This window comes from Stegastes partitus, unplaced genomic scaffold (genome assembly GCF_000690725.1).
Source record: "Stegastes partitus isolate 25-593 unplaced genomic scaffold, Stegastes_partitus-1.0.2 Scaffold322, whole genome shotgun sequence".
NCBI lineage: Eukaryota > Metazoa > Chordata > Actinopteri > Pomacentridae > Stegastes > Stegastes partitus.
In genome coordinates, this window is record NW_007578053.1 from 205,816 (window position 1) to 233,566 (window position 27,751).

General features: G+C 42.7%; 1 protein-coding gene across 1 annotated transcript in view; it reads left to right on the plus strand.

Annotated features, from left to right (window-relative positions):
* znf407 (zinc finger protein 407) overlaps positions 1–27,751 on the plus strand; it is a 152,247-nt gene that overhangs the window by 73,245 nt on the left and 51,251 nt on the right. Inside the window, exons 6-7 of the mRNA XM_008283648.1 lie at positions 14,820–14,986; positions 25,507–25,590. Coding sequence (XP_008281870.1) covers positions 14,820–14,986; positions 25,507–25,590 — 251 coding nt within the window. The remainder of the gene's footprint in view (positions 1–14,819; positions 14,987–25,506; positions 25,591–27,751) is intronic.

The window sequence follows — 27,751 nt, forward strand, 5'->3', positions numbered from 1 at the left end:
ACCACTGCTTGGGAGCTACAACTGTGACAAAATGCCAATTATAAATCTGAGCCCGCGTCTCCGAGTAGAGAGGTCAGAGGTCATGTGCACTTTAGCCACTTTATGGTCATCTCATTTGTGCCAGTGATGTTACATCAGCGCCGCTATTGAGGCTGTGTGTTGTTGTTGGTCACTCTAACATCCCGCTCCTTGTTGCAGGGAGCAGCGGGGTCCCATCGGCTCCTATTACTAATAATAATGTTAGTTAGCAGTCGACAGCTCGTCCCAGAGTCTGAAACCACTTGTCATGTCAGAGCAACATGACCTTGACTTGCGGAATAAATCTGCAGCAGTTGTTCATCTTCTCATAACAGCGTCTACCTCATCTGGGTAGTGCAGCTCCAACGGTCCCTCCAGCTTTTGAAGTTTTTCTTTGCCTAAGAATGATGTCACCGACCGCTGAAGCCCAAGTGACATTACTCAACCAGACAAGAACAGAGAATGTGCACAGTTCACCTTCGTATTCATTTCACATCCTGTGGCACAAAACCAGGCAGTTATACAGTGACACAATTGTGCGGCTAACTGTTGACAGTGGTTGGACATTATGCACAGTGGGACAGTGGAAAAACTGGGCTGTTGCCAGCCTGTTTTTCTTCTCTATTGAAACATCAGACTGTCATAGCAGAAATGGATGTTGCCAGGCATCACTAATGAACCAATTAATCAATGAATTAGCTGAGCAGCGATTAAATTAATGCGAGCTGGACGAGCAAGCGGCAGTCGTGGATATATCCTGGGGAAGGTGATTAACACACACACACGGAACAGGCAGCGATCAACAAGGCCACTATTAAGTTGGACAACTTCCTGAACTTTTCTCTTTTCAGCTAAATATGGAACAGCTTAATTCATTTTATTTTTATGTGGACTAGAGAAATATTATCATATTTTCCCATCTGGCGGCACAGCGATGCTAATATGCTGCGGAAGTGTTTTCAGCAGAGATTGTCATGTACATTTAAATCTTTTGTTTTCCAGCTGTGCATTTTTCTAATTCTGCCGCTCTTTAAGATGAAGCTTTAAGACCACTTGCACCCTAAGCCACATTTTAGTATTAACAATACTAAAAGCTTTAAAACCCCACAAATCTTATTTTGTCACATACAAATAAAGTTTACTCAATGTGTGATGGTTTTTGGAAAACTTGAAATTCTGCTCAACTCTTTCCTCTAATTTGGGATCATTTTTGGTAAAGTACAGTGTCGCAAAATTAAACTCTTCCTTATTTTAGAAAGGACCCCCTAGTAAACCCTCAAGGAAACTGCTCTAAACTCACTATTATGAACCACCACCTGTCATGGCTTACTGCATTAATCAGCAGCTTTGCATGTGATAGACGTCATGCATTTTTGCATCCTCTGGTATCTGGTGTTCCTGTGTTAGCTGTGTGTAGTTTGATATGTTGGATATCTTTCAACACACATGCACTGTAGATTAGGAGAGTGGCTGTCTGTGAGGTTCTGGGACCCATGCACTGGAAGGTCTTGAGCAGGCTGTAGGGGACCTCTAGGGGCCTCCAAGGAGTCTTCAGCAAAATATCGATACTGCGTAATACTTGACCGAATATCACTGCATTTACAGAATGTAAAAACTGTATTTTAATGCCAGATGTCTTCTTCACCATTGTCATCTCCTCATGTAAAGTGTAGTAAACCAACAATAACAATGTTCCCTTATGGTCCAGTAGGTCTGAATGTTTTACGCTGTGGGTCCTCAAGGCTAACCGTCAGGTCTACCTGTTAAGCGTCCAGCAGTAAAGAATCATAATTAGCTTTGTGTGGGTGGTTGGCCCCACACTGTATCACATCATCATCCCCATGTTCAAAGTCTTGAGCCCCCCCACACTCTCCTTGAGCTGAGACGCTATAGAAGGCGGGGGGTGGGTGAGTCGGGGTGTTTTGGGAGGGGGGCGTCTCCCTTGATTATGTGACATCCTCCGGAAGACCGCTCTAGTTGTTTCCTCCATTACTTAGAGAGGGAAAAAAGAGGCCTTTTCACTATTGAGACTGTCACTCTCAATTTAGGCTAACGGTAAGCATGCACAAGGCCTCCTGGATACCCCCCCACCCCACCTGCTCTCACCCCACTCACTCCCCCTCCACCCACCCACCACACACACACACACACACACACACACACACACACCGACACCACCCCAACCTCCCCTCCCCCTGCAGCGGGTCGCCGTGGTGACAGTTTGATTAGATCATCAATCGTGGCCGTTAACAGCGGTTTTCCTGAGCACCTGGACCGGCAGGTCACAGCTGGCTCTGAGCTACCGCTGTCCCCCTGACCCAGCGCTCTGTGCATGCGTGTGTGCAAGTATGCTCATAGACACACAATTGCATACGCAGTCCAATTGTGTTTGTGTGAAGCGCAGTCCTACGTGCAAGCCCATTTGTTGGGTAAACATGGTCATATTTGTGCATATGTCTTCACGTGTCCACGGTGAAGTGTCCGCAGTGCGGTGCAGAGCTTTGCTCGTATGTTCGCTGCTGCTTCAGTTCAATACAAATGAGAAATCGCATTTCCTCAGGGGGGCCTTTAGACCCACCTTGTTATTTTCTGAAATGTTTTTGTCTGACCTGGGAGGTTAAAGCACTAATGAATGTTTTAATTCTTTACATTGGTTGTGAGAAACTGCTTCCCAGAGAATACGGCCGATGACAAGTAAAATATACAACATATAAATGTTTGTACATGGAGAGAGACTGCTAGAGGAATAAAATTAGAAGAATGGAGTAATAAAGCACACTCAGAAGAAACAGAGAACACATCTGTATCTGTGTGTTCTCCACTAGATACTTCCCAGAGTGTATTGTTCTCCGGGTTTGCAGATACACAGATACCAGAGTGTAGCAGTTATGGCTATTCATCTGTAACACCACACACACTCTTTTGCCGTGGCTGCGACGTCGTGTACTTCACAAACACACACATACATAAATTCACCTGCTTCCCCTTGCGTTGTCTTCAGCGGCTGTATCAGGTTCCTTGTCGTTCTGGTAAAGCAGTTAAATTTATGGGCTAACAATAATGGGACAAAGTGTGTCTCATTGCGATTCCTCAGGTATTCCATGATTAAATAAACGTCCCCGGTCTTTTCATAAAGCTTGTTTATGGCAGCGTGGCACCATATGCTACTGCTTCCACCCCACCCATCTCTCTCTCTCTCTCTCTCTCTCTCTCTCTCTGTTTAATTCTCTCCCTTTTTCTTTGTCTCTCCCCCTGTTTCGCTCTATGCTTCATACGCTGCCCTACACTGCCTCTACCAGATGCGGGCTAGCCATTATTCTGTGGCGGCGTCGTGGCAGAGAAGCTAAAGTTGTGAATTAACTTGTAGGAGCCATTACGGAGTGATGATGATATCCATCTGCGCCGTTCATAGGTGCTACTTAGTAAATTGTCTACGCTGTAATGGCACTACGGTAACGATATGATTCTATTTCATCAACTCCAGTGCCTGGTTACGTCGTTTGCGGTTATCCAGAAGTGACTTATTTGTTGGTTCTTTTCAAGTATTTGGTTTGTTGCCGGTCTATGTGGTTCCACACCATTGGTCAAGGCAGAGTCACTGAAATTTGTGTTAATTGTGTTCTAATCTTCACAGCGTAGTTTTATAAAAACCAACCCAAATGTTTTGACTACACGAGCACAGGCAAAGCAGCAAAAGTTGGGTCTTGGTAATTAATTCTCAGAGGCAGTATGCGACAGTGTTTGTGTGTTTCAGGGGATAGAAAAGAAGAAAAAAAAAAAGTTTCTATAAAGCAAAGTCAGAAAAATGGTGAACTTCTCCAATCAGGACATGGCAGTAAACATGTGTGATTGCTCGCTTTATTGTCCTTTTCTGGTTCCGTTGTCGTAGGAGGCCAGACACGGAGAGACTGAGTTTGTATAGACTTTTGTTGTGATTATTAATGGCCGTTTCACATTAACCTCGCCGTGCTAATATACTCGACAATGGCCCAAATCACCTGAGCGATGAGGACGATGGAGGCGGCCCTGTCCCCCTTGTCCAGCCAATGTTATAGCAGCTCCACTACTATCCCCCCCTGCCCAATGACCAAGATTAATGAAACCTCCGCCGTTTTTAATTAGCATGGCCACAGTCATCAATTACGTCTGCCCCACCCCAAATACAAATATTGTTATATTTGGGGGGAAAAATTCTTGATTTATTTCATTGTGGTGGCCGAAGGAGTGAGATGAATGGCCTCCCATCATGGTCATTTGCAGAGATGAGGAGGAGGAGAAGAGGAGGGAGAGTGGGGTAGTGGTGGAGGTGGTGGTGGTGGGGATAATAAGATCACTAGTGTGGGTGGGGGGGAGCTTAAGTCGCACATAGAGTACAGTAGAGGACATGGACTGGACTGGCCAGGGTGAAGCCAAGTCTGCAGGGAAAGTCTGGGGGTCTCGGTGTCCCTGTACAGGGATCCAACTCTAACTGTCAGGGAACTTAATTAGACTTTCCTTGAACCCAAAGCTGCGTGATACCAGCTTTTCTGGAGCCTTTATGAGTAACAGGTACTTGTACATTGCACAATTCAAGCACCAAGTACCTCTTAGAGATGCTGCCTTTGGGAGATCGAGTGCATCAGGCACCTTAACTTTAGTAAACTGTGATGTGACCACTTTCTACTTCAAAATGTAAAAAAAAAAACCCCAAATATTTAAATGAATACATAGGTATAATGAGTTATTTCAGCTCAGTAGCAGCTGTCTGTAATCCTCATAAGGGAGAGAGACTTTTTTCATGTTTGTCCAGTGTTCCTTCTTTGATCAGTTGCTTCATTTTAAAGGTGAGTTGGTTTCCAAAGTATTAATTATCTGCTGATTTTGAGTATCAGTGCAATACTCATTTTACCATTTCTAAATACCATAAAAAGTTTATCAAGCTTCTTGTATACACTTTGGTTGAAACAGCTATTTAAAAAGAAAAATGATCTTCTGAGTCATGTGTGAGCTACCAGAGCTTGAATACCGCTTTGAAACGGATACAAGAGTCTGTCCAGTGTGCTGTCAGGCATTGAAAAAGACATGGATGTGTGCCCTGTGCTGATGCTTCTAGTACATTTGTCAATATTTTATATTGGACTGTAACTTTTATTTTTTATGATGTCAGATCCTCTGTTTCTGACTACTGCCACACTGACTATTGGATGTTAGTATTTAGTCTCTGAGGCCCATCTCTTAGTTGTTACTTGAGCACAAAGAAACAGTGTGTGAAAACATATTTAAGGGTGACATTTTCCTCCCGTCGGTTCTGATGTGATGTTTACAGCCACACTGGCTGGCAGGTTGGGGTCGTTGCCTCAATCTTAGCCATGGACACACATCACTCATTACAGCTAAGCCCCTCTGTACGAAGCACCTCATCCAAATGGAAAATATGAAAGCAAAATACCATGCCACAACTCAACGTGTTTGTAGTTAAATCCTACCCAATCCAGTTTGTTCAGCTTGTTCTGATATGATGCGGTAAAGAAAGAAAGAAATAGTACAGACACCCTATTTGGCTTTTTTCCACCTCTTTTTTTTTTCTTTCTTTAAGGGTTTTATGTCTCTGCTGGCACTCGCTCAAACCAAGTCTAGACTTGCTTTTCTTATATTAGCATTCTTGTATAAATTGAGTTATGAAGAAAAATAAACTTATCCGAATGACTTATTCGAAAGAGAGAGAGAGAGAAAAAAAAAAAAGCAAGGCTATAGTCGGCTCGTTCATAAATGATTAGCTGGCGCGGCTCCTTTCTGCACTTCCTCACATTTGCTAAAATCTGACTTGGATGTGTCGTAATAATAGTGCGAGTACGCCGCTTTATGACTTGAAGATGTGCACAGCTCCTTTCTGTGGTTTGGGTGTTTGCGCTGCGGTGAGCCACCAGCCATTTCGCTTCTGCCGGCCACACACACACACACACACACACACACACACACAACAACACACAGATTTTTATACCCTCACTGCTGCGGCCATCTCCTGCCCACTGACTCAAGAGAGAACGGTGGGAAACATCTTGAATATTTTATGAAGCTCGGGAACCCCACCTCTGTCTTCCCCACCCAGCGAAACCCCGGCCGCTATGTCCAGCAGTTACACACATCCTCACACATACACACCAGCAGCAAAAAAAAACAGAAATAATGTTTTAAATGCAATCATTGTCAGGCCCAAACAATGTCATTTATCAAGGGAGCATTTGGGACTGTATAATAAGTTTCACATTATTAATACAATTTTTCATCCTCTGTCAAGCCTATCTGATTTATGGCACGCGTGTGATCTAAGGTGATCATTGAATTACAATTCCAGTAATAAGAGGGAGAATGGACCTGGTCTTTTACTTCTGCCCACTGGAGCACAACCCCCCCGTCTTACCAAACACACAAACACACACACACACACACACAATCCTGGATATGCACCCTCCACTTGCAACATACAGCGATTACACACAACATATAACAATAGTCATATCTGTGTATAACTTTAACCGGTCGTGCCGCGGAGCAAATTCGCTAAATATTTGCAAGTTCAGGCACTATGCTGCCTTCCTAATTTCAATGAGGGCAAGAGAAGAGGGGAAAAAAAAAAAAAACACACAAAAACAAATGAACCTCGGCCCTGTTAATTAGATAAGGGACAAAGCTCATTATTCTAAAATGATATTGGGGCCCGGAGAGTAAATATGAGTGGCCTGTTAGGGGCTCGGTAATGGGACAGGGATGCAAGTCGTTACAGGGCCAAATGATTTACAGCTAGATGCTCTTTGATGTATAGACTGTACCTTTTATTAAGTGGCTGTCGTTACGGTCACTGGCTCAGTCATTTCCCTTTGTGTCTAATCAAAATCCATATCCAGACACCCCGCCATCCAGACCCCGGCCGCTCCAGATGGCAAAGAAAAATAGAACGGGAATGTCAGCGTTCCTTCCCACGGCCGACTCCTCGCCTCCCTCCCAGCCCCGAGCTCACGTTCAGCAACCAGATAATGCAATCTAACAAACAGCAACAGCATATAAACAAATGGAAATGTGAAATTCTTTTGAGGTAATTAAATAATAAAGACAGACTCCTATCATAACATTTTGGATCCAGCTTGAACAAGTATTTGCACTATTAGCAGTCTTGCTTTGGCTTTATCAGATTAGCTTCTTGTTGAGGGCCCGCTGATCGGCGTCATATATCATCCTGTTTGATTTCTGTTTAGAGCGAATTTGGGGAAGCTGCTAATTGGATTGTGGGAGTCTAGCCCCAGTTAAAGATGGTAAACAGCAGAGCAGACTTGTCCCCCAACTCTCAGCCCCACAGGCTTCGAAAACGCCAGCTTTCCTCAGGATCGCCACAATTTATGACACATTTTCTCTGTATTCTTAAAAGATAATTAGGTTTATCACCCATTTTTTTTCCCTCTTTCAGCTCCCCCCCAACCCTTCCTTCCCTTTTGTGTACCTGAGAGCACACAATCGCAGCATAAAAACATAAATATTTCTGCAGCACAGCAGCGCTGGCAGGTGAGCCTAATGAAATTCTAGGAGTGTAATTTGATTTACGAGGTGCTAATGCGGGCTGATATTAGAGAGAAAAAGCTCTGATATGGCTGCCTTGTGCTGTATTTAAGGCCTATCAGAAGCCTGATAAAGAGCATCCTGTCCTCAGCACTGCGGCTGAGTTATTGTTGCAGATATTCATATTGATAGTAATTCTTCCCGACGCAATTTAGTGCCGGCAATATATAAATATGGAGATAATAGTTAATTTTGGTGGCTGCTCAGATTGCGAAGCTTTAAATTCAAGACTTACAAAAAAACTTTGAGCCGTGAAGCATCTGGACACTTTTTAAAGTGCCGTTTAAAGGATGGGTGGAGGGGTTGGGAAGAGGCCTTCGACCGAACCGCGTCACACAAATCAGATTTTCGGTACTTTTCAGCGGCTGCTAATTTCCACAGGAAGCTTTTTGGAGCACTTGATTTGCAGTTTTTCGGTTGAAACATTTTGATTAATAGTGCGATATCTGTAAAACCTATTAAGCTTTTAACTTAACTGAGTCTGGAAACAAGACTTTAGAGCAGCACACGCACAAGGAAGAGATCATTTTGGGGTTGTTTTGCTCAGCATCCTGTTGTTTCATTCTTTTGCAAAATGGACTTTGGTATAATTTAAGTTTATGTGTGTGTGTGTGTGTTTGTGCGAGTGTGTGTGGTGGTGCGCTTGTATGCGTGTGCGCACACACAGGCTCGCATTTAGGTTTGTGTGTTTCAAAGTGTGTTTGGGACTATTGAGCTATGGCTCATAATAAAAACAGGCAATAACAGGGCCACCACAGAGGGACCTGGCCTTTGTGCCTCCCTGCTCCCCCTCGCTCCCCTCTCCCCTCCGTGCCACCTCCTTCTCCTCGTGGCCTCTCCCCACCCCCTAAGTTATGGGCTGAATAACAGCGCAACAATATTAAGATAACATTTCCTGATTGTTTGTCAGGCAGGAGGCTCCTTCACCCCGCTTTCATCACGTCCACCGTGTTCATTAAATTGACAATTTGTATTTGCCCTACAGCGGGATAAACAGGAGCTTATCTGATGGGCCTGGTCTTTTATTATTTATTTCATTATCTTTTTTTTTTTCCCTCTCTCTCTCTCTCTCTCTCTCTCTTCCTCCTCCTCCTCCTCCTCCTCTTTCTCCCGGGATTGAAGGTAAACATAAATCAGCAGCAGCATCTCTGTTGTGTGCCGTTGTTTATATTGCAGTCATATGCAGCAGCACTCCTCTCAGAGGAGGTTCATCTACAATACTCTGCAGACACATGTGGCCTCTTCATGGAGGTTTCAGTTGTTGTTTTGTGTGACATGCTGGCTGTACACTCCTGCCGGTCTCAGTATGATATAACTCAGTAGCTATTTCCCTTTAAAATGCCCCTCTGTTTGGACTCGCTCCTAAGAGAGTCTCCTCTTCTTCTTCTTTTTTTTTTCTGTGGCAGACTTTGTGCTGTTGTTCTATGCAGCAGGCCAGAGATGGATGTCTTTGTTCATTTGAATGTTAAACTAGCACCATCCAGGAAACTGATTTGAGTAGCCGCAGACCACATTGACTACAGCGCTTTCCAAAGCATTTCTCCTAAGCACCGTGAGCGATGACGGTGCCCTGTTCAATATCTTAGCCCGGGAACAAGCCTGTCGTCGGTCAACATTGTGCACGCAAACGAAAAATAACGAAGCCAGCGCCCTTACTTAGGAAACAGTTGTCCCAGAAATTTAATCTTTTACCCATTTTTTACCCAACACCCCACTGTAATCAGGTTTCAATTGACTGCCATTGAAGGAAGAGCTTCTCCTCAGACACATATATAGGTCCGAACCCAGTCAGACACCATTTAAGGCTTACTCAGTCTTCCTCCCAATATCTTGGAGAGCTCAGGGCCAAATGATTTAATCTTCATTCAGCTAATTTACTCTGGATTTAAGCTGCCGGGTTGTCGAAGTGCAGAGTGATGGAGTCTGAAAACAGGATGAGAGAGAAAAGGGGAGAGGAGGGGAAAAACGGAAGGAAGGAGGGAGGGAAACGGAGAGCGAGAGAGATAAAGTTAGAGCGATGGAGGGAGAAAGAGAGAGACGAGGGAGGAGGAGGGGGCTGAAGATGATGATCCATCCTGACCCTAGTGAATGCTGTCATGTTCCTCCCTCTAGGTAATCTCTCTCACTCACTCGCTATTTTGCATGTGAAAATGCTCTCCTGACAGTTGCATATCAGATAAATTTTCTCTCTCTTTTTTTTTTTCTCCCTCTCTCCCCCCCTCTTTTCCCTTCGCCAAATAAACAACAGTCTTCACTTTGAAGTTGTCTGTTTGTGTCAGTTTGGCTTGAGGCAAGAGTCGGCCTCTCTCCCTCTTTCTGTCTTTGTGTTACAGTGCGAGAATCGGCGGAATATTTCCTCTCAAAAACGACCGGCCAAGCAAGACACGGAAAACCAGAGAGAAAATTTGTAGCTGTCCAAAAGAGTCAATTAATCCAGTCAATTAAAGAATGTACGTTAATTGATAAGTGTGAATGGCGTCGTTGCAAACTTGCAGTTAGGGCGAGCAAGAGTGTCGGTCTTCAGACATCTGTGGATGTCATATTTCCTTGTCAGTTGTGTGGTTAGAGGCAACATCTTTTTGTCATCATTTTTGCTCTTCTTAATACCAAACGTGGCCTTTTTTTTTTTTTTTAAATCCAGAGCACATGTTTGCTCTAAACACACACTCTGCAAGGTCCCCTTCAACAAGCATCACCTCACCACTTGGGGGTGATAGTGAGTGTGTGGTAATGAGTCAGGCCTTTCTCTCTAGCTAGAGGTACAGTAACTCCTCCTGAGGGATTTCTATCACAATTAAGGCCAGCGCGCCCTGTGATGTTCTGACAGTAGCCCTATATGCCTCCACTGACGACAGGATCACATCACAGTATAGATATGGTAATGACTGACAGCGTAGACACAGTAGCATGCAGTTTCCTGAGTCTCGACGCACAAGACTCACCTGCGTCTTTGAATAAATCTGCACAGGGTGTCAATCACGTCTTTTTGCTTCGTGATCAGAAGGGAAAAGAAGGAAGGGAAGACAGGAAAGAGAGGGAGAGATGCAGGAGGAAGAAACGCAGAGACATAATGACTGGAACTCACTCATGATTACAGATGTCCTTTTTTTTTTTCCTGCAGTGGCCTTTACTAATCAGTGCTTGACAGTAACGTGAAAAAGCCAAGGAGCAGTCACTGCAAAACAATAAGTAACATTCTAACAAATGGGCTTCTTTTTTTACGCTCTCGTTTTTTTGTATATTTTAATGTATTTTTTTGCTCTCGAGTGTTGAGCAGCCATCTGTTGACTGTTTGGCTTTTCTAATACACGGCACAAGCAGGATGAATGTGATTATGTTTAGCCTCTTTCAGACTTCTCTGTTAATCTGACGGTATCCAAATTTGTCTGCTTCGTGAGCATCCTGGTCGCATTTCTGTAAAAGTTGCTACATCAGTCTTACGGGGTTGAATCTAGTAACTTCAATTCATCACTTTCAACATGGGACAACTCTGAACTGCACGCCATCGTAATCCCTTAACAGATGCACGTCTTTTGAGTTGTATATGTTTTTTTTTCTTTTTCCCACATTTCTGCGCCATTTCTGAGCACAAAACACACGGTTTGCATACCAAAATCACACAACAACCTTCTCATTAGCTTTGTCCTTATCACAAACTGGAATGTCTATAAAAAATAAAAACTCCACTGTGATGAGGACAGAATGTAACAGGTCAGATTACTGAGACTTCACCAACACATAACTTATGTGACGCATAAGGAGCTGGAGTTCAGTTTGTTGCTTCCGGGTGTTTGTAGGATTGTCCCCTCTGAGGTTATTAAACACCCGCAGCAACAAACAACAGCAGCATCCAGCACCTCCAAAGCGAGAGAGTTGTACGCTTTTATGCTCGACACAACAGCGAGGATTTTGTTATTTAGGATGCTTATTGATTATTTGTATTATTAATAGAATCAACGGCAAGTCACACGGTGTATTTTTCTTTAGATCACACAGCTGAGCTGTTGAACACACAGAGTTTATAATCTGTGGTTTAATCATTTGTCACATAGCGGCCATCCTTAGGTTGAGCTCCGTCACAGCTGTTAGATTATTATCATCACACATGAACAGAATTTTCAGTGCTTGGGAATCATAAATAAATCAAGCTATCAGGAATTGGAACTTTTTTTTTTAGCTTTACTGTTATTTTTTTTTAGCTTTGATCTTTTGTTAATTCGTGCATTATTACATGTTATACGTGACTCGGTGAACTGTCCAAGTTTGCGTGAATACCAACTATCGTGTGCACACTGTGCCTCTCTCTGTCACTGTGGTGGGTTTATCTGAATGAAGCTGTGAGGAACATTAACGTAAAAGTGATCCAAGGATCTATGAATTATAAAATCACTTTGAGAAAGCCAGCAATGTTTTGTATCCCATGTCTGACAGGGGCTTTATGGTGATAATAGTGATCGTTTAATGATATATGCATCTAATGTACTTTACATTTTTGCATTGAGTCAACATGATGTTAATAAATCGTCAAGTTAACGTCAACGATTGTAATTCAATACAGTTTTTCCCCAAATTCAGTGAATGTCTCCTCACGGTCGGCTAACTGTCATTTCTATGTGTGCTTTCTAAAAGATAAATCAGGTGCATAATCCTTGCTCTGTTAAAACGGTTAAAAGTGGCTTCAACTGATCCACGCAGTGTTACAGTGTACACGTTCGAACATGTGCAAAGGACAGTCTCATCATAGCTGTCATCATCCTATTAACTGTGATGCTTCATATTCACTTGGTTTGAAAGCAGGTCAGACCGTTTGTTCTCTACGTACAGTTGGAAGCTACAGCCACATATACTTTTCATCCCTGAAATCCCTCTCAAGAGTTTCAGAACTTTCTCAGTCTGTGTTGAATCAGAAATAGGTTGCTTTGGCAGAATTTAGTGAATTTATTATTTGTTGTTTGTTTTAAATTCCCTTCTAGGACACGTTCTAAAACTTTTCAAATATTTTAAATTGGCAAACCTCCCTCAAGTCTCTGTTACTTGGGTCTCTCCGTCTTCCTCCCTCTTTCACACACATGCATACACAAACACATTCACCCAACCTCTCTCCCTCTTTCTCTCTATCTGTCTCTCTTCTCTCCCCCCCTCCTCTACCTCCTACCTTTGGTGTGTTTTGCATGGTGCCTGGCTGTTTAGAGGCAGTATGCATATGTATGGGCGAGACGGTGGATCGTGACGGGATCTGACATGCGGGGACAAGATCAAAGCGCTCCATCTGATCCCATAAAAACAGACGCAAACCCTCCTCTCATCCTTACAAAACCCCCACTGATAGTCAACTCTGCCAGCCCCGACTCCTCCATCTTCTCTCCTCTCCTCCTGCCTTCTCTTTCTCTCTCGTTTTTCCTCCATCCCAGCACGCCGCGTGCCCACGTCAAGGCCTGCCTGCCTGCCTGACTTTGCGATTACGCCCCGTGATAAACAATGGCCCGTTTAGCTCATAAAGCAGGAGTGTTGTGCATAATGCTTACAATAAAAGATAGCATCTCTTCACTCATCTTATTTACCTCTCCCACGGTGGCATGGGCGACGAGCTGTTCTATAAATACCGCAGGGAGGAAGGAAAGGCAAAGGAAATGCAGATGCAGACATGCATCTGTTGGTCAAATAAAGTCTCTGCCAAGTCAGTTTGGTGGAAATGAGAGGAAAACAAGGCTGCGTGAATATGCATTTGAGCTTCCAGCCAGGTGATAAAGGCGCCATTTTAAAGATGCGCCATCCTTCCTGGCAAGTGAGCTTAAAATGTCCTCTCAACTAGTGTAGGACGACATCCATATCACATTTAGATTCATCTTTATGGAACATATAGATTGATAATGGAAGCCAGGACACATTTTCCTCTCTATCTCTTTTTTTTTTTCCCTCCATCTCCCCATCTTTAATTCCCTCCTTTCTCCTTCCCCACCTCCCTCCCTCTCATTCTCCTTTGCCCCCCCTCCCTCCTCCTTCCAGTAAGGAAGATGTATGAGTTTGAATTATTGATTCAGACACATGCTACATGCTGCTTGGAGTCATTATTTGTTCAGGTGAGTGTCATGCTGCTCGCTATGAAACAGATACCACGGGGATTAAGCGACACAATCAGGACTTAAAGACAGCCGCCCTCCCTAAAATAACATGGCCCTCGCTGCAAGACGAATGCTCCCCAAAACCCGACTTCATTTGTTTATGACTCGCGCATTAGTCATTCCAGCCTAAATTATAGCGCGGGGGTAAAGATTAATTCAAGCGCAGGCTTTTTCTATTGTTTTTACGTCTGTGTGTTTCTTGAAGCCTAATAATGCAGCAGATGAATATAGGTGCAAACATCCTACACACTGATGTAGAAAAAAAACAAAACATTAAAAAAAACACAGCTTTTGTCAGGTTGTAGGCGTCGGCATGAAGAATAGACAGATGTCCGGAGCAAAGACAGAATGACATGCATATTCACATTCTTGCCCTGATTCTGAGAAGAGGCTTTCGACATCATACAACGAAACAACTCGAACCAAACGATAAATCGTGCTTTACATTCATTGGATTGATACTGACTAAGCCAGTTGATGTGCTAAGTAATAAGCAAGATACTTTGCTGAGAAGCTTAGATAGAGGGAAGCTCTCGTACAAGAGCCTTAAGAGAGAAGCAGGAGGTAAAACGTTGCTAACTGTTCATTTAGCCCTGGCTAAGTGGTCAGGGACGCTGGACAGGTGAACTCTATTCTCCCCACTGGCCCTGCAGGGGTGTGTGTGTGTGTGTGTGTGTGTTGGTGTGTGTGTGGACTGTAACAGAATTTCTCTAGTCCTCTGGGCCCTGGTGCAAAGCAGAGAATAAATGGTGGAGGTGGCAGGCCAGGACAGAAAAATCAATGCCTGCTTATACAGACATGACACACCAGCAGCCAACTGCATTCTGTGTGTGTTGTATATGTGTGTGTGTGTGTGTGTGTGTGAGTGTGGGCGTAGATGTACAGCGCGCAATCATACGGCCCTGTGCTCCGTGGGTGTGAGTGCGAGTACCCAGCAACCTCCATTTCCTTTCTCACAGGGTAGATTTTCTAGCATTTTACGTCAGCTTTGGGATCAGTAAATAACTCTTTGCTTTTTTTTTGTGTGTGTTTCTTTTTTCCCCTCCCTCCTCCTCCTCATTCCTCTCTGCCTCTCTTATTCTCCTGCAGGAAGTTCGAATGCAAGTTGTGCGAGCGCTCCTTCAGTGAAAAATGGGCCCTCAACAACCACATGAAACTACACAGTGGGGAGAAGCCATATAAGTGCGCCTGGCCATCCTGCCACTATGCCTTCCTCAACCTATCAGCCATGAAGGACCACTACAGGACGCACACTGGTGAGACACAGAGCCAGCGGCTTCCACCGCGAACTATTACTGCTGCTCCTCCATAATCACACTGACTGACAGTCTAAAGTGCAAAATTCAAGAGATTTTCTTTGTACAGGCAATCAGTGTTTTCATGAGTCTGGGACAAAGGGTTATTTATCAAGACAGACTATACTTGGATCAGACATAATGTACTTTTTCATTCCTCTATAGCTGTGGACTATTCAACAAAATGAAGTTCATGTGAACTGTGAAAGTCACACATTAATTATGAATCTTCACAGCTTTGGTTGGAATAAATATACACAAGTTTTTGGCCGATAATAGCCGCAACTTGTCCATCTGTACTGATTTTCAACATCCAGGGAAAGTCGAGAACTAGTTCTTGGCAGCCTCGTAGACACTCGTTAGATGGTTAAACGCACCTTCTGATCCCGATAGGACTGTCACCGTTATATATTCTATCAGCCAGTTAATAGCCAAAGGAAGAAGGAAAACAGCACAAGAATGATTTTTTTTGTTTGTTTTTGTTTTTCTGCCATCCTCCAGACTTGGAGGGGCTGCATGTTGTGGAAATGAAGGTAGTGTGTATTCCCTAAATCCAACTGGTTGTCATGTGTATTTCCCCAAAACTCCATCTGGTCACCAAGTGTGTCTTCCTCAATTCCAGCTGGTCGGCAAGTGTGTGTTCATCAGATCCATCTGATGCGCAAGAGTGTTTCGCCTGCACTGAAGCAGTCCTCTGTATCTTCCTCTGATGGGAAGAAGAAAAAACAAAAAATCGTCCAAATTTGTAACGAATCTCTTTCGTTTTGGATCAAAAGAAAAGATTTGTTAGGTTTTTTTTTGTTGTTGTTTTTTTAAAGTAAGTGGCTTTTTTTTTTGTTTGTTTTTTTAAATAATTTTGATGCATCCTAACGGTTCAGTAAACTTTATTGTTTTTTTGTTCTTACAAAATTTAAATCAAAGGATTTTTAAAACTCCATTATCAAATCCACTAATACCTGCTTTCTTGTTTATCACATGAAATGCAAAACATATAGTTTAACACTGATATGATGTATTATTATAATAATGCATTTTAATATATATATATTTATGCAGGCCATCCTTTCCTTTTTTTGTTTTTTTGTTTGTACATTCAGTAAAATTCCCCGCGCAACTGCGTGTTTTTCCCTTCCTAAAAACGTTGGACAGACAGATGGTGTGGTTGGCGGTGGGAGGATACTGTCTTGAATAATAGCCCCTCAATAAGACCCCAAGTCAGCTTCTTTGAAAGTGTCTTTATGCTGCAGCCCAGCAGTTTCCCCTCGGCCTCAGTAATGTCCCACACATGGCTCCTTGATGCCCTTTTAAGTCAATGACAGAAGCAGCAGCAGCCAGTGGCCTGACAGCCTGACTGAGCACTTGCAGGAGAGCCCTCCATCCGTCACGGGTGCCTGCTGTGTGTGCGGGTTTGTGTGTGTGTATGTGCGTGTCAGCGCAAGACTTGCTGGATGTTATTTTAAATGTGTTTTAACAGTGATGTAACGTCAAGGCGCCACTGACATAATTAGACGTTTTATTTTCATTTGTTTCCAGCTCTCATCATTCCCCATCAGGCGGCTGGCGTCACACTGTCACCTAGCTGTCACTTGGAAAAGGTGTGCGGTGTTGTGGTGTGGTGTGTGTGTGTCTTTGTGTGAGTTTGGCAGGAGAAAATGTAATGACTTGAGGAGAGTTGAGTGAAGTGATTGAGAAGGGGAAAGTGACTGAGCAAGAGAACTTGAGAGATCAAGGGGTGACCAAATATGAACATATGAAAGTCAGAGAATTAAGATTGAACCTGAAACAACCTCAATTCAGTGAGCGACGAGACCTGACTTGATTAGCGACACCCAAAAAAAGCTAACACAATTTGCTCTGCTGTGACCTCCGACACTCCTTTGCTAGTTGTAATTGGTGCCGGGTCGGACGGTTAGCTGCAGCTATACAATCACTGCAATCGCATTCCGGCAGCCAACCTGACACGCTGAAATATTATCTGCATGTGTGTGATCTGTTTAAAGGTTATAAATTGTCTCCTTCACGGAGCTAAGATGCAATACTAATAAAATAAGTAGGAGATTTAAAAGTTGAACTAATCTGTCCAGGGAACAGAGCAGTCAGTAATGGAGGGGATGTGAGTTAAAGTACTTGTGTGTGGGTTATGTAGAGGCTCACAGGACGATGACTAACTACGCCGTCTGCGCTGAAGCCGAGTGTAATGATACACACGTAGCTCATTAGTCGTAAAGTGTAAAATTCAACATCACAGACTGAAGGAAAAAAATCTAAACATTCTCTCTCTACCAAGAACTTCAGCGTGGTTGCAGGTTTTGACTGACTTGGTTTATGTCAACTGTGTAAATTGGTTTATAATCCCTTAAAATATTATTTCTAATCCCTTACAACAGCAGTTGATGATCATGCTGTAACACTATGAGACAGACTGAGCAAAGGCCAAGAAGTGAAACATGGTACAAAATGTTTAGGGGTGTAATTACAAAAGCATATACATTCATACGTTCTGTAGTTAAAGCCTATATTTTAAGCCGTAAGTACAAGTGCAGCATTGGGATAAAACTTTGAATGATAGAGTTTGCTTTGTACAAATGCCTTCCTTTACATCAGTTGTTCCATCAGAGCTTTGTCGGGCTCAGTCAAACTTATGTTGTTGAAGAAGTTGAAGCGTTTTACATTGCACTGCCGTAAGAGTTTGGAAGGAAAACAAAAACAAAAGTGTATGCAATGGATTAAACTGTGTGTTCGTCTGCTCAGATGAAACTAGATCACTACCTGCAGGAGTAACCTAACCCAGCGTTACTTCCATGGCCAGTGAAACATCGTGTTAGCACGTCTGGCGTTTTTGTTTCCGCACTGAGCTCAAGGTGCTCCTGGACGCCCAGCTGAACAAGTAATCCATTGTCATTTGCCAAATACATTACATAGACCTCATCCTAAAGGCCTTCTCTATTTTATTGCTAAAAGTGAAACACACTTTTTTCCCCATTTCTAAATTGTGTCGATTTAGTTCCCGGTTATAGTTTGTAGTTGTTTTCAATGCTTCTTTGAGGACACATTCCATGTACAGAAGATTAGCTTCAACATGTCCCTACGTATATGTAGTTAACGCCCTCGTACTTCGGTGTAGTGTAGCAAAAAATTATGCAGACGTCCGCACACCCTCTGATGATGCCATGTACGTCACTCAGAACTCAGCCGATACTTGCATGCTGTCAGATGTGGAAAGTGTAATCACACAGGGTTTATAAAAGATGGACAAAGCCTCTGGGTTTGATAAGTGAAGCCGGTTGCGGAAGTGACTTCAACCTGCATTATTTCTATCAACCTGCAGGAGGTGAACCCTTTTGTTGCGATTTCAGATTGTATACAAGTCTATTTGAAAATGTCTCAATACAGCATGATGTTCAGTTTTTAAGTTATGCTCTCATTGATAGTACAATAGACAATCAAGCCGGACATGCTTTAGGCGTGGCTACCTTGTTATTGACAAGTTGCTACTGTATAGGTGTGCCTAGTGTCCTCGAGTTCTGAGTCAGATCCACCCCTCGCTTTTCATATCAGGTTTTAAATGACCAAGATGGTGACAAAGCTTCAAAACAGCTGTCCACAAACCAATTGGTGTCCTCTTGATGGCAACCACCGTCTTTGGTATACAATCTATAAGTGTAACACAAGCCTTCGTCTCCATCTTTTAGCACAATATCATGTTTGAAGCATTGATGAGTACATTTAAGAATATTCTACATGGTTCTCATTTTGAAACGAGGCAGCTTGAAGCATAAAAAAGTCAACCTAGGGAGATGCTTTCAGTTGCTCATGCAAATTGATGGCTGTTAGGTAAAAATTAGAGGCCTACTTGTGTCTAACCCTGTCTTACATCCTAGTATTGTTTTCAAGTGTTTTTTTTTTTTAACCTGTTATTTCGAAACTTGTAAAAACAACAAAAAAAAGACTCCTGTGGTAAATCTGTTCCTTGCGTGAGTATTAAAACTTAATTTCCCAAGTGAGAAAAGGAAGCTTGTCAAGCATATCAACAGTGACTAAAGGGTTGGGTGGGATAGGGAGAGCAACAGACTTCCCTCACAGCAGAAATGTTGACTTGTCATATTGTGAAAAGCACAGCTGCTATTGATAATATTAAAAATGACTGCATTCCATTTCAGTGAGCTATACTTCCAGGATCCTTGTTTTGTACAGTCTGGGACACTGTCATGACTTACTGAATGAAACTTACACTGTCTTACCTGTGAGCTACTCCTGCTATGATAAGCCAAAATGCTTTCCACGAAAAAGCTCAATAAACACTTACAACACCTGATATGCATCACCCCCCACAACGACACCGTAGCCAGCCTAACAACCAACACAAACTGTGTACCAAATGGAAAACGTTCAAATGTCATCGCCCTGTGGATTGAGTTGATGGCTGTGACACGCAGAGGCGAAAAAAAGTTAACACCTCAGCTCTCCTTATCCTGCCTGTAACGGGATTCATTGTTCCTCTCTGATTTGTGTGTTTTTTATGTTAATCACTCCCTACTCACACACGAGTCGTGTCTGAGGGAGGAGGGCGGGGGTGGTGGTGGTGGAGGGGGGGATTCAGTGGTCGTCAGCCGCCAGGGTCATTTGTAACGGCTGATGAATGAGCGACTCAAATAAATAAATAAAGTGCACCGCATCTGACCCACCCAGCTTTTCCCAGGCTCCTGGGCGTTGTGGCGGTGGTGGCGGCGGGGAGGAGGAGGCGGGGACGGGGACGGGGGGAGTAGGAGGGGGGGCCGAGGAGGGTTGAACACAGCGACAGGGCCACAATTGATTTCCTCATTGCTTCAGTTTGTCGCTTAATCTGGCGATATGCTGATAAATCTTCGCACTTTGTCAATTAATTTCCCTGAAAAATGAGACCCAAAATGGCGAGCACATCAATACAGCAGCGGATTCCGTGTCAAAAATTAAGCGGTAAAATTAATTGCCCTCCCATCCGCTCCTGCTAAAACATAACTAATGAGGGAGGCAATTATAGCTGCATGCAGACTCCTCCGGGGTTATTTAAAACACACACACACACACACACACATGCACGCACACATATATATATTCACACACACACACATGCAAAGGGAGGTTGTATATTTTGACTTCAAAGTTCTTTTATTGTCTCGCAATAAGGCATATTTAATTCCAGTAAGGGGTGGAGGGTTGAGGTGTATCATGGGAACAAAAGAGTAGAAGTGATAGCGATATTCAAATAGCCAAAAAAAAAAAAAGTTTAAGGGCTCTCAGTGCAGACGCATTAGTAGGAAATATGGTTTTTAGGGCATTTTTGTGTCTGGCATGAGAGACTTTGTGCACTCTGGGCTTTTGAACAGATATTTCTGACCTATGGCTCGATTTACTTTTGTTTGCAACTTTGTTCGGCCTTCAAAATTGATTGATTGGATTCATGTTAGAGTGAAACTTGAAGTTGAAGCTGGTAAAGGATAGGGACATTGTTTTCGAGTTAATGTTTGCCAAAGTTTAAGGAGTGTCATAAGTGTAGCGATAGAAGAATGAATTACAAAATGGTTGTAGTCAACGCAAGGTTGGCGGATGGAAGGTCCACGCTGCTCTAACCAGCCGGGTCCTCCGGTGTTGACAGCGGCACGTCATTCTCCCGCCACCCCACCTCGCCGCCATCCCCACCCAGGTCCTCTGAGCGCTCAGCCCCACAGAACAGCAGATGAAAAGCACACATGTAATTTATCGCCAATGTTTCCTCCTCAAGAATAATTGTGGCGACCGCGGCTGGGCGTAGGGATCGATGGCTATGGATTTTTCTGTGGTGGGGTCTTGTAGCGTTGGGCGTAATGAGAGATGGAAAGGAGGGAGGGGAGGGAGTGGAGGAGGGACCGGCGGTGTTTTTCTGATAGGGAGAAACGGTCCGACCAGATGCTTAGTAAGTCATGTGGAGTTTAGAGACACAGGATTAAATGTGTTTTTTTTTTTAGGGGTTTGTTTATTTTTGTTTGTTTTTTTGGTTGAAAATCTTTTTTTTTTCTCTCTATAATCAGTGGGGGTGCAATGTGGAAAAAACAAAACAAAACAAAACTTTCTGCAAGAGTTAGAGCAGTTTAGATTATTTCACATCAAATCTCTATGCGGTTCTCCATATTATGAAATCAGAAATGCCACATGTTTACGTGCACAAATCAGGATTCACCACAAATGATTTTATTTCAAATTTGATGTAAAATCAGTGGACATTTGTGGTGCTGTTTGCTCATGTTGTCAGTAGGGATGCACAATATATCAGTGACCACATCGGTATCGGCCAATATTAGTGTTTTTCCCATATATCGTATCAGTCCGATGAACAAACTTAGCCAATGTGAAAAACCGATGATTGTCTAACATTAGAGCCTTTATCTCTACATGGTATGGGCTTCTTGTGAATAGTTTTCACGCTCTCACAGTGCTTCATATACAAATTTTTCGGTGTGAACAAAAATGCAATATCAACATCGGTAATATCGGTTATCAGCGATATCAGAAATCTTAATATCGGATATCGATATCAGCCAGAAATTTTAATATCGTGCATCACTAGTTGTCAGACAACTGTCGATTGAAATGATCAGTTGGTTCCAAAGAGGGAGATTAGCTCAGTTTCGACTGTTACACTTACAAAATTAACTTTGATTGTTGATAATTTAATCCTGAAAAAGGAATACAAATATATATATATATATATCCTCAAAATTTTCTGGGTTTTTTTGTCCCCACTTTTGTTGGCAAAATCTCATCGCTGCAATTTTTTTGCTGCCGTGTCTTCTTTCCTTTTCAAAAGCCAGCGATTTGAAGTATAAAGTTTCTGTAGCACATTGTCAAATTTTTGATTTTTTTTAAGCATTTATATCATCAGTTGCAAAGAGGTGATTTCATGTCTACATTTAAAAAAAAAGCAGAATGGACATTTATTTATATGATAACATTGTTCTTTCAAAGACCATCTACGCCAGGACTGAAACGTGAACCTGTATGAATTGGCTAACAAATGCACCTTTTTAAGGCTGTTTTTCTCCCCTCTAAGTGGCACTGCATTAAAACTCTTCTCACAGTCGAGTGGCTTTAAATGGGTGTAATAGAGGAAACTTGAGGCTGCTTTGTCTCTGCGGACTCGGTGAAAGCTGCTATCTGTGCAGAAGAGGAGCAGAGCACCGCTGAGGCCCAGCTGGAAGAGTCACCCAAATGTGTTATCAGTGTGTGGCGAGAGCTCGAGTTCAACATCAGCATTTAGATGAATATTTAAGTGATGGGGGGGATCTCAGCTGCGCATAACATGCACGTATGTTGGAATGTGCGGCGCGGCACCTACGGCGTTTCCATACATGTGCAGGTACGCAGCATGTACATGTGATGCGCCACATGCAGTTTGATTCGCATGTGTGCAAATTTGCATCTGCGTCCGTTCTATAAATGTGTGCATGTGTTTCCCTGAGTGAGTCTTATCACAAACGCTGCTGTGTGTGCGCGTGCAGGAGTGTGCGACTGCCTGTGTGCGATGGCAGACAGACAGAGAGAGAGAGATAGAAAGAGGAGAGGGAGCGAGACAGAGAGACCGTCATGCTGTTAATGACAGAGCCAGATGCAGAGAAGAGAGGAGGAGTGTAAAAAAGCTCTCCACGCTCCCCATCTGGAAGGCATCGCCCCCAAATGAAGTTGTACAAAACCATCCCATTGATAATAAAGCTAATTTTTATGGCTCTGACAAGTATGTAATTATGTTCAGCGGTGCTTTTCAGATTTTATCACAGTCAATAAACCACACTGGCAATTTCCCGTCCCCCATTTGACATATTTACACGGATCCATCTGATTGGAGGAATTAGTTAGCTATGAGAGCTCTGATGGATATACACTAGTGATCTGTGACTTCTGCTTGGCTCATCTGTTAGCCAACTAGACCCTCTGCTCATCTGTTCAGTCTGTCTTTTCTTTTCTCGCTCTCTGCATTTCCCCTCCTTTACACATTTTTCCTTGTCTCACTATTTGCTTCCTATTTTTTTTTTTGTCTTAACTTGAGCGCTTGGATTTTGCTCAGTGGCACCTCGGCCGTCGTTTTGCTTGAAAAGGTTATTACTCACTCTTTTCTCCGCCAGACTTCTCCACTCAAAGGATTCAAGTATTTCATAAATCTGACTCAATAACCACCCCATGAGATTTGAGATTGCACTTTTACTTTTAATTGTATTAGTTTTCGATTAATGATGGTGCAATGTTAAACTTAAAGGTGAAGAAAGGTGGTGTTGATGACAGACTAAGTATAGAGGGCTTATTTTGGTTAAGGCAGACAGAAGAAAAACAGCTCAAACAACATCTGTTTCATGAACTGTGAAGCTATACGTACTTCTGTGAATGAAACCAGCCATAGTTTGTTTTATTGTTAGTGACATCACCTGCAATTCCAGTGGATTAAAAATAGGTTTGGTACAAATGCACATCCACCAGACCAGGGACCAGGAATATTTAAGGTTGAAGTTTTCAGCATTTTTTTTAAACAACTTGTTTTTTGTTACTTCATGATAGTTTGCAGTAGTCTTCATTTCATGTAGCACTAAAGTGTTTAAATTCCTGCAGATATCCTTCTGTCAATCAAAAATAAGATGTTTCAATGTGCCAGGTGCATAGCTATCAGCAGATACCCACTGTTAAAGGTCCCATATGGGGAAAATCCATTTTTATGGAGTTTTGCATTTGTCATAAACCTGGTGATGTGGAGCCAAAGCTGTTAGGATAGAAGATGTTTACTCCAGCCTCGTCAAGCCCTCCCAGCTCTGCAAGCCTGTAAGAATTTTACTGAGTAGCTCCGTGCCACTTGAGGAACCAACAGTTCAAACTTCCGTCAGATCCTTCTGTCAAACACCGTTCAGAATGAACAACTGCTTCTGCTAACGTTGAAATATATCAGGCAAGAGCAAGGCACCCCAACTGTGCTGCTGCTGGCTGCAAGAGTGAACGCAAGAGTCTTCATGCACTACCAGCATCTCAGAAACGGAAGCCCCAGTGGATTGCTTTCATCATCAGTAGCAATGTCCCCACAACAAACAGAAAGATCCTGAGTGTTAGCACGTTGTCTTGCTAATGTGGCTAGCATTGCCATTAGCTCTCATTGTATGCCCACAGGCCAGTGCTCTGTAGAAATTGTAAATCTGAGGGACTTTGTGCTGAAGGTAGATTGTTGAAACTTTAAGACAGATTTGAAGATGGACTGGGTTACATCACCTCTTGTGTTTCAGTGAAACCAGTAAAAACAAAAAACAAAAAAAACTGTGCCAGACCTTCACATGTGTTTGCTCCTCTCTGTGCTCAAATATACACTCATTTTAATACAGCCAAATTACCAATAAAGCCTTGTTTATTAAGTCAGAGAACTGAACGAGTATGAAACAGAGACTTAAAATCAGTGCACTCGGAATCCGTGTGCCGCCACTTAATCGCCATTTCCAAGCTGCCTCTGACCGCTGAAACACAGATTTTATGACCATGACACTGTTTGACACCTCACCGTACACATGAGTTAAAGACAACGGCTGTGCTGCATGTAAAATGATTGGTTTAAAGGGACGTTAGAAGCAATACCGAGTCCTGGTCTCACACAACACTGCCATCCAGTCATCTGTTATGACGCATAGAGAGTCTTCTTCATTGACACCAGGACCTCAGCTGCATTTAAAGCTACAGACACTGAAACAGCACGTTCAGAACAGAGGTATAGTGAAATTAACCATCCATCCATTATCTATACACCGCTGAATCCTCACTCGGGTCATGGGGGGGCTAGAGCCTATCCCAGCTGACTCAGGGCGAAGGCAGGGGACACCCTGGACAGGTCACCAGTCTATCACAGGGCTACACTTAGAGACAGACAACCAAGCACACTCACATTCACACCTATGGACAATTTAGAATCACCAATCACCATCCCACGCTGCACGTGGAGAACATGCAAACTCCACGCAGAAAGATCCCAGGTCTCCTCACCGGGATGCGAACCGGCAAACTTCTTGTTGCGAGGCAATGGTCCGAGCCACTTTGCAGCCCTGAAATTAACCATCTTTGCAGTATTTTGAGCAGAAAATTTTAAATTTGCATTATGGGAACATATGAGACTTCCATTGATTTGCTGAAAAGTGGTCAAAAATATGATTTAGACATTCCTAGTAGAAATTTTACCATCTACCTTTGTTGGGTGATAGGTGGTATGACTGACCACATTTGCTCAAAGTCTGCATTATTGCTTGGTTGCCTTATATCAGTTAATCTTTTAACCAAAGTTTACGTTTTTTAATTAAAGGAGATGTCGACAAAAGTTTATTTTTTTTCCCTACTAATTTTCATGCTACCTGCCCTTCACCCTGGTTTCTTATGTCAGTATGTTTTTGCCACTCTTGATATTCCTAATGCTCTCTCCGTCCGTCTTCCTTTCTTGTAATCTGTCTCCACAGGTGAGAAGTCTTATCTGTGTGACCTGTGTGGTTTTGCGGGAGGCACGAGACACGCCCTCACCAAACACAGGCGCCAACACACAGGTAAGCAACCACGCACACATCCTGAACTCGTGTCGCAAACTTATCTAAGCACACAAACTAGCTTTCGTATGCGCACACCTTAATAGTCTCGGGTAGTGATTGACACTTTTAGATCCGAACAGCCGCATAGTTTTAGCGACTGTTTTCTGTCTCTCACTCACACTCACACTCACACACACACTCACACTCACACACACACACACACACACACACACACTCACACAGGCACATCAGTGTGACATGCTGCTGTCAGTGATAGGCATGTGTACCAGTATGGCTGACTGAATCTGAGATTTTTAATTTCAGTTATCATTTCACCATGTCATTCTGTCGCTTAGGGAAATTGCATTTTTCAGATAGGCTGTCAATAACGAGTGTTTTTTTGGAAATTGAGATAGTGAAACAAATACTGTTCTTAACCGTTGTCTGGCAGGCGTCCAACGATCAAGAATCCTGTTATAAATATTCATTTAGGTTTTCATAATTCATTTTGTTTGCTCCTCAGTTTTTTTTCTGCCATTTCCCCCTGAAACCTCCAATTTCTGTCCTCCTCTCCTGTGTTGACATGTGTCAATTCCACCGATTTAGCTGCATATTCAAATCTGCTGTCATGCCATTGCATACGGAGGGACTGTTCTATTTGACAGTGTTTTCTTAGCAGTGGCATATGTTTAAAGACCACTGCTAATGCCAATATTTTATTTTATTTTTTTGTGGTTCAGGATTCGTAAAAACCACATTGTGCCATCACTTTATATCTTTCTAATACGAATAAAATTTCGAAGCTTTCATGCAGAAAATATACAAGAATGAGTGAGTTATGTGATTTTCAGTATGGAAATGTCACTGAAGCAGTAATTAGACAACACAAGTTGAATTGATATCTTAATCATGTGAGCATGTCCTCACAATTTAGAATAAAACTCTATGTTTGTTAAGTAGATTATTAAGACAAATGGAGGTGTGTCAAATATGGTAATCATTAATAAACTATAACGTATAAATGCCCGTTTGGATTGCCAACAACATCTAACTTATCATACTTAATGGAGATCTGTTCATAAGGTTTCAACATGTTCCTCTGATTAATGCTGTTGGGTGAGAACACAACATTTAACAGTCAGCTGACAACTGTCTCCTCCACTGCACACATTTCAACTTCTCTGTTTACAGTACAACTGCACTTCACCTGCTTTCATTCTTTTTACATGCTTACATACAACTGGACTAATAACTCCTCACAGAGCTTAAACTTGCTTGAGGTTATCCAACTAAGGTCACATTTACACATAGCCAGGTATTTACAAAAACGGATCTATGTTTTCAAAAATAACAGTGTTCACACCAGATCGTTTTCAAAAAAATCTTTGTTTACACAAACCCGCATAAATATGTCGGTAAGAGCTGCTGTAAACATGCCAGACCTATAGGGGGCAGTGTAATGAGAAGCATAAAGCCATGCTAGCCAATCAGAATGCTGGAAAATCACAACAACGAATAGCACAAATTACTTCCTGTTACTTCAGCAATAATGGCATGAGGGTCGTTTGTTTGGACCGACAGAGAAGTGGAACGTTTGCACAAGCGTAAAAAAAGCACTCCTTTAACAGCATCCATTTCTATCACAGTAGCCAAACTGTAAACTTCGGGCGCATACACATAACACTAATGACGTCAAACTCCGTCTCCTCCTGTCTACATGTAAACGTAAAGAGAGAGTTTTTCCAAATCTCCACTTTGGCCGGACTTTTCAGATATGATCGTTTTCGGTGACTTGGAGCTTCGTTTACATGTAAACCAAAGGCCCAACACATTGAAATATCATCGTTTTTGCTACCTGTAAACGGGGCCTAAAACTGCAATTTCCTAGCTTCCCCCAAGCAAGACATCAAGATTTACTTTGTTTACAGTGTAAAGTAGGAAGGGAGCACCTTGCATTTTCTTCAGAGAATCTACAGTAGATTCATAACTTTTACTGCATTTATTATGTTGGGAAATAATGCCTTGGCCACATTTATTTTTGTCATTAATTAGCCTCCAAAACTTAAAAACATGGCTTTATAAATCCTTCATTTGGATTTATAAAGTGTAACAAACCGTATTTCCATATAGTTGTCAAGCATGTTGAAGCTAACTATTAAAATGTCACAAAAAAATAGAA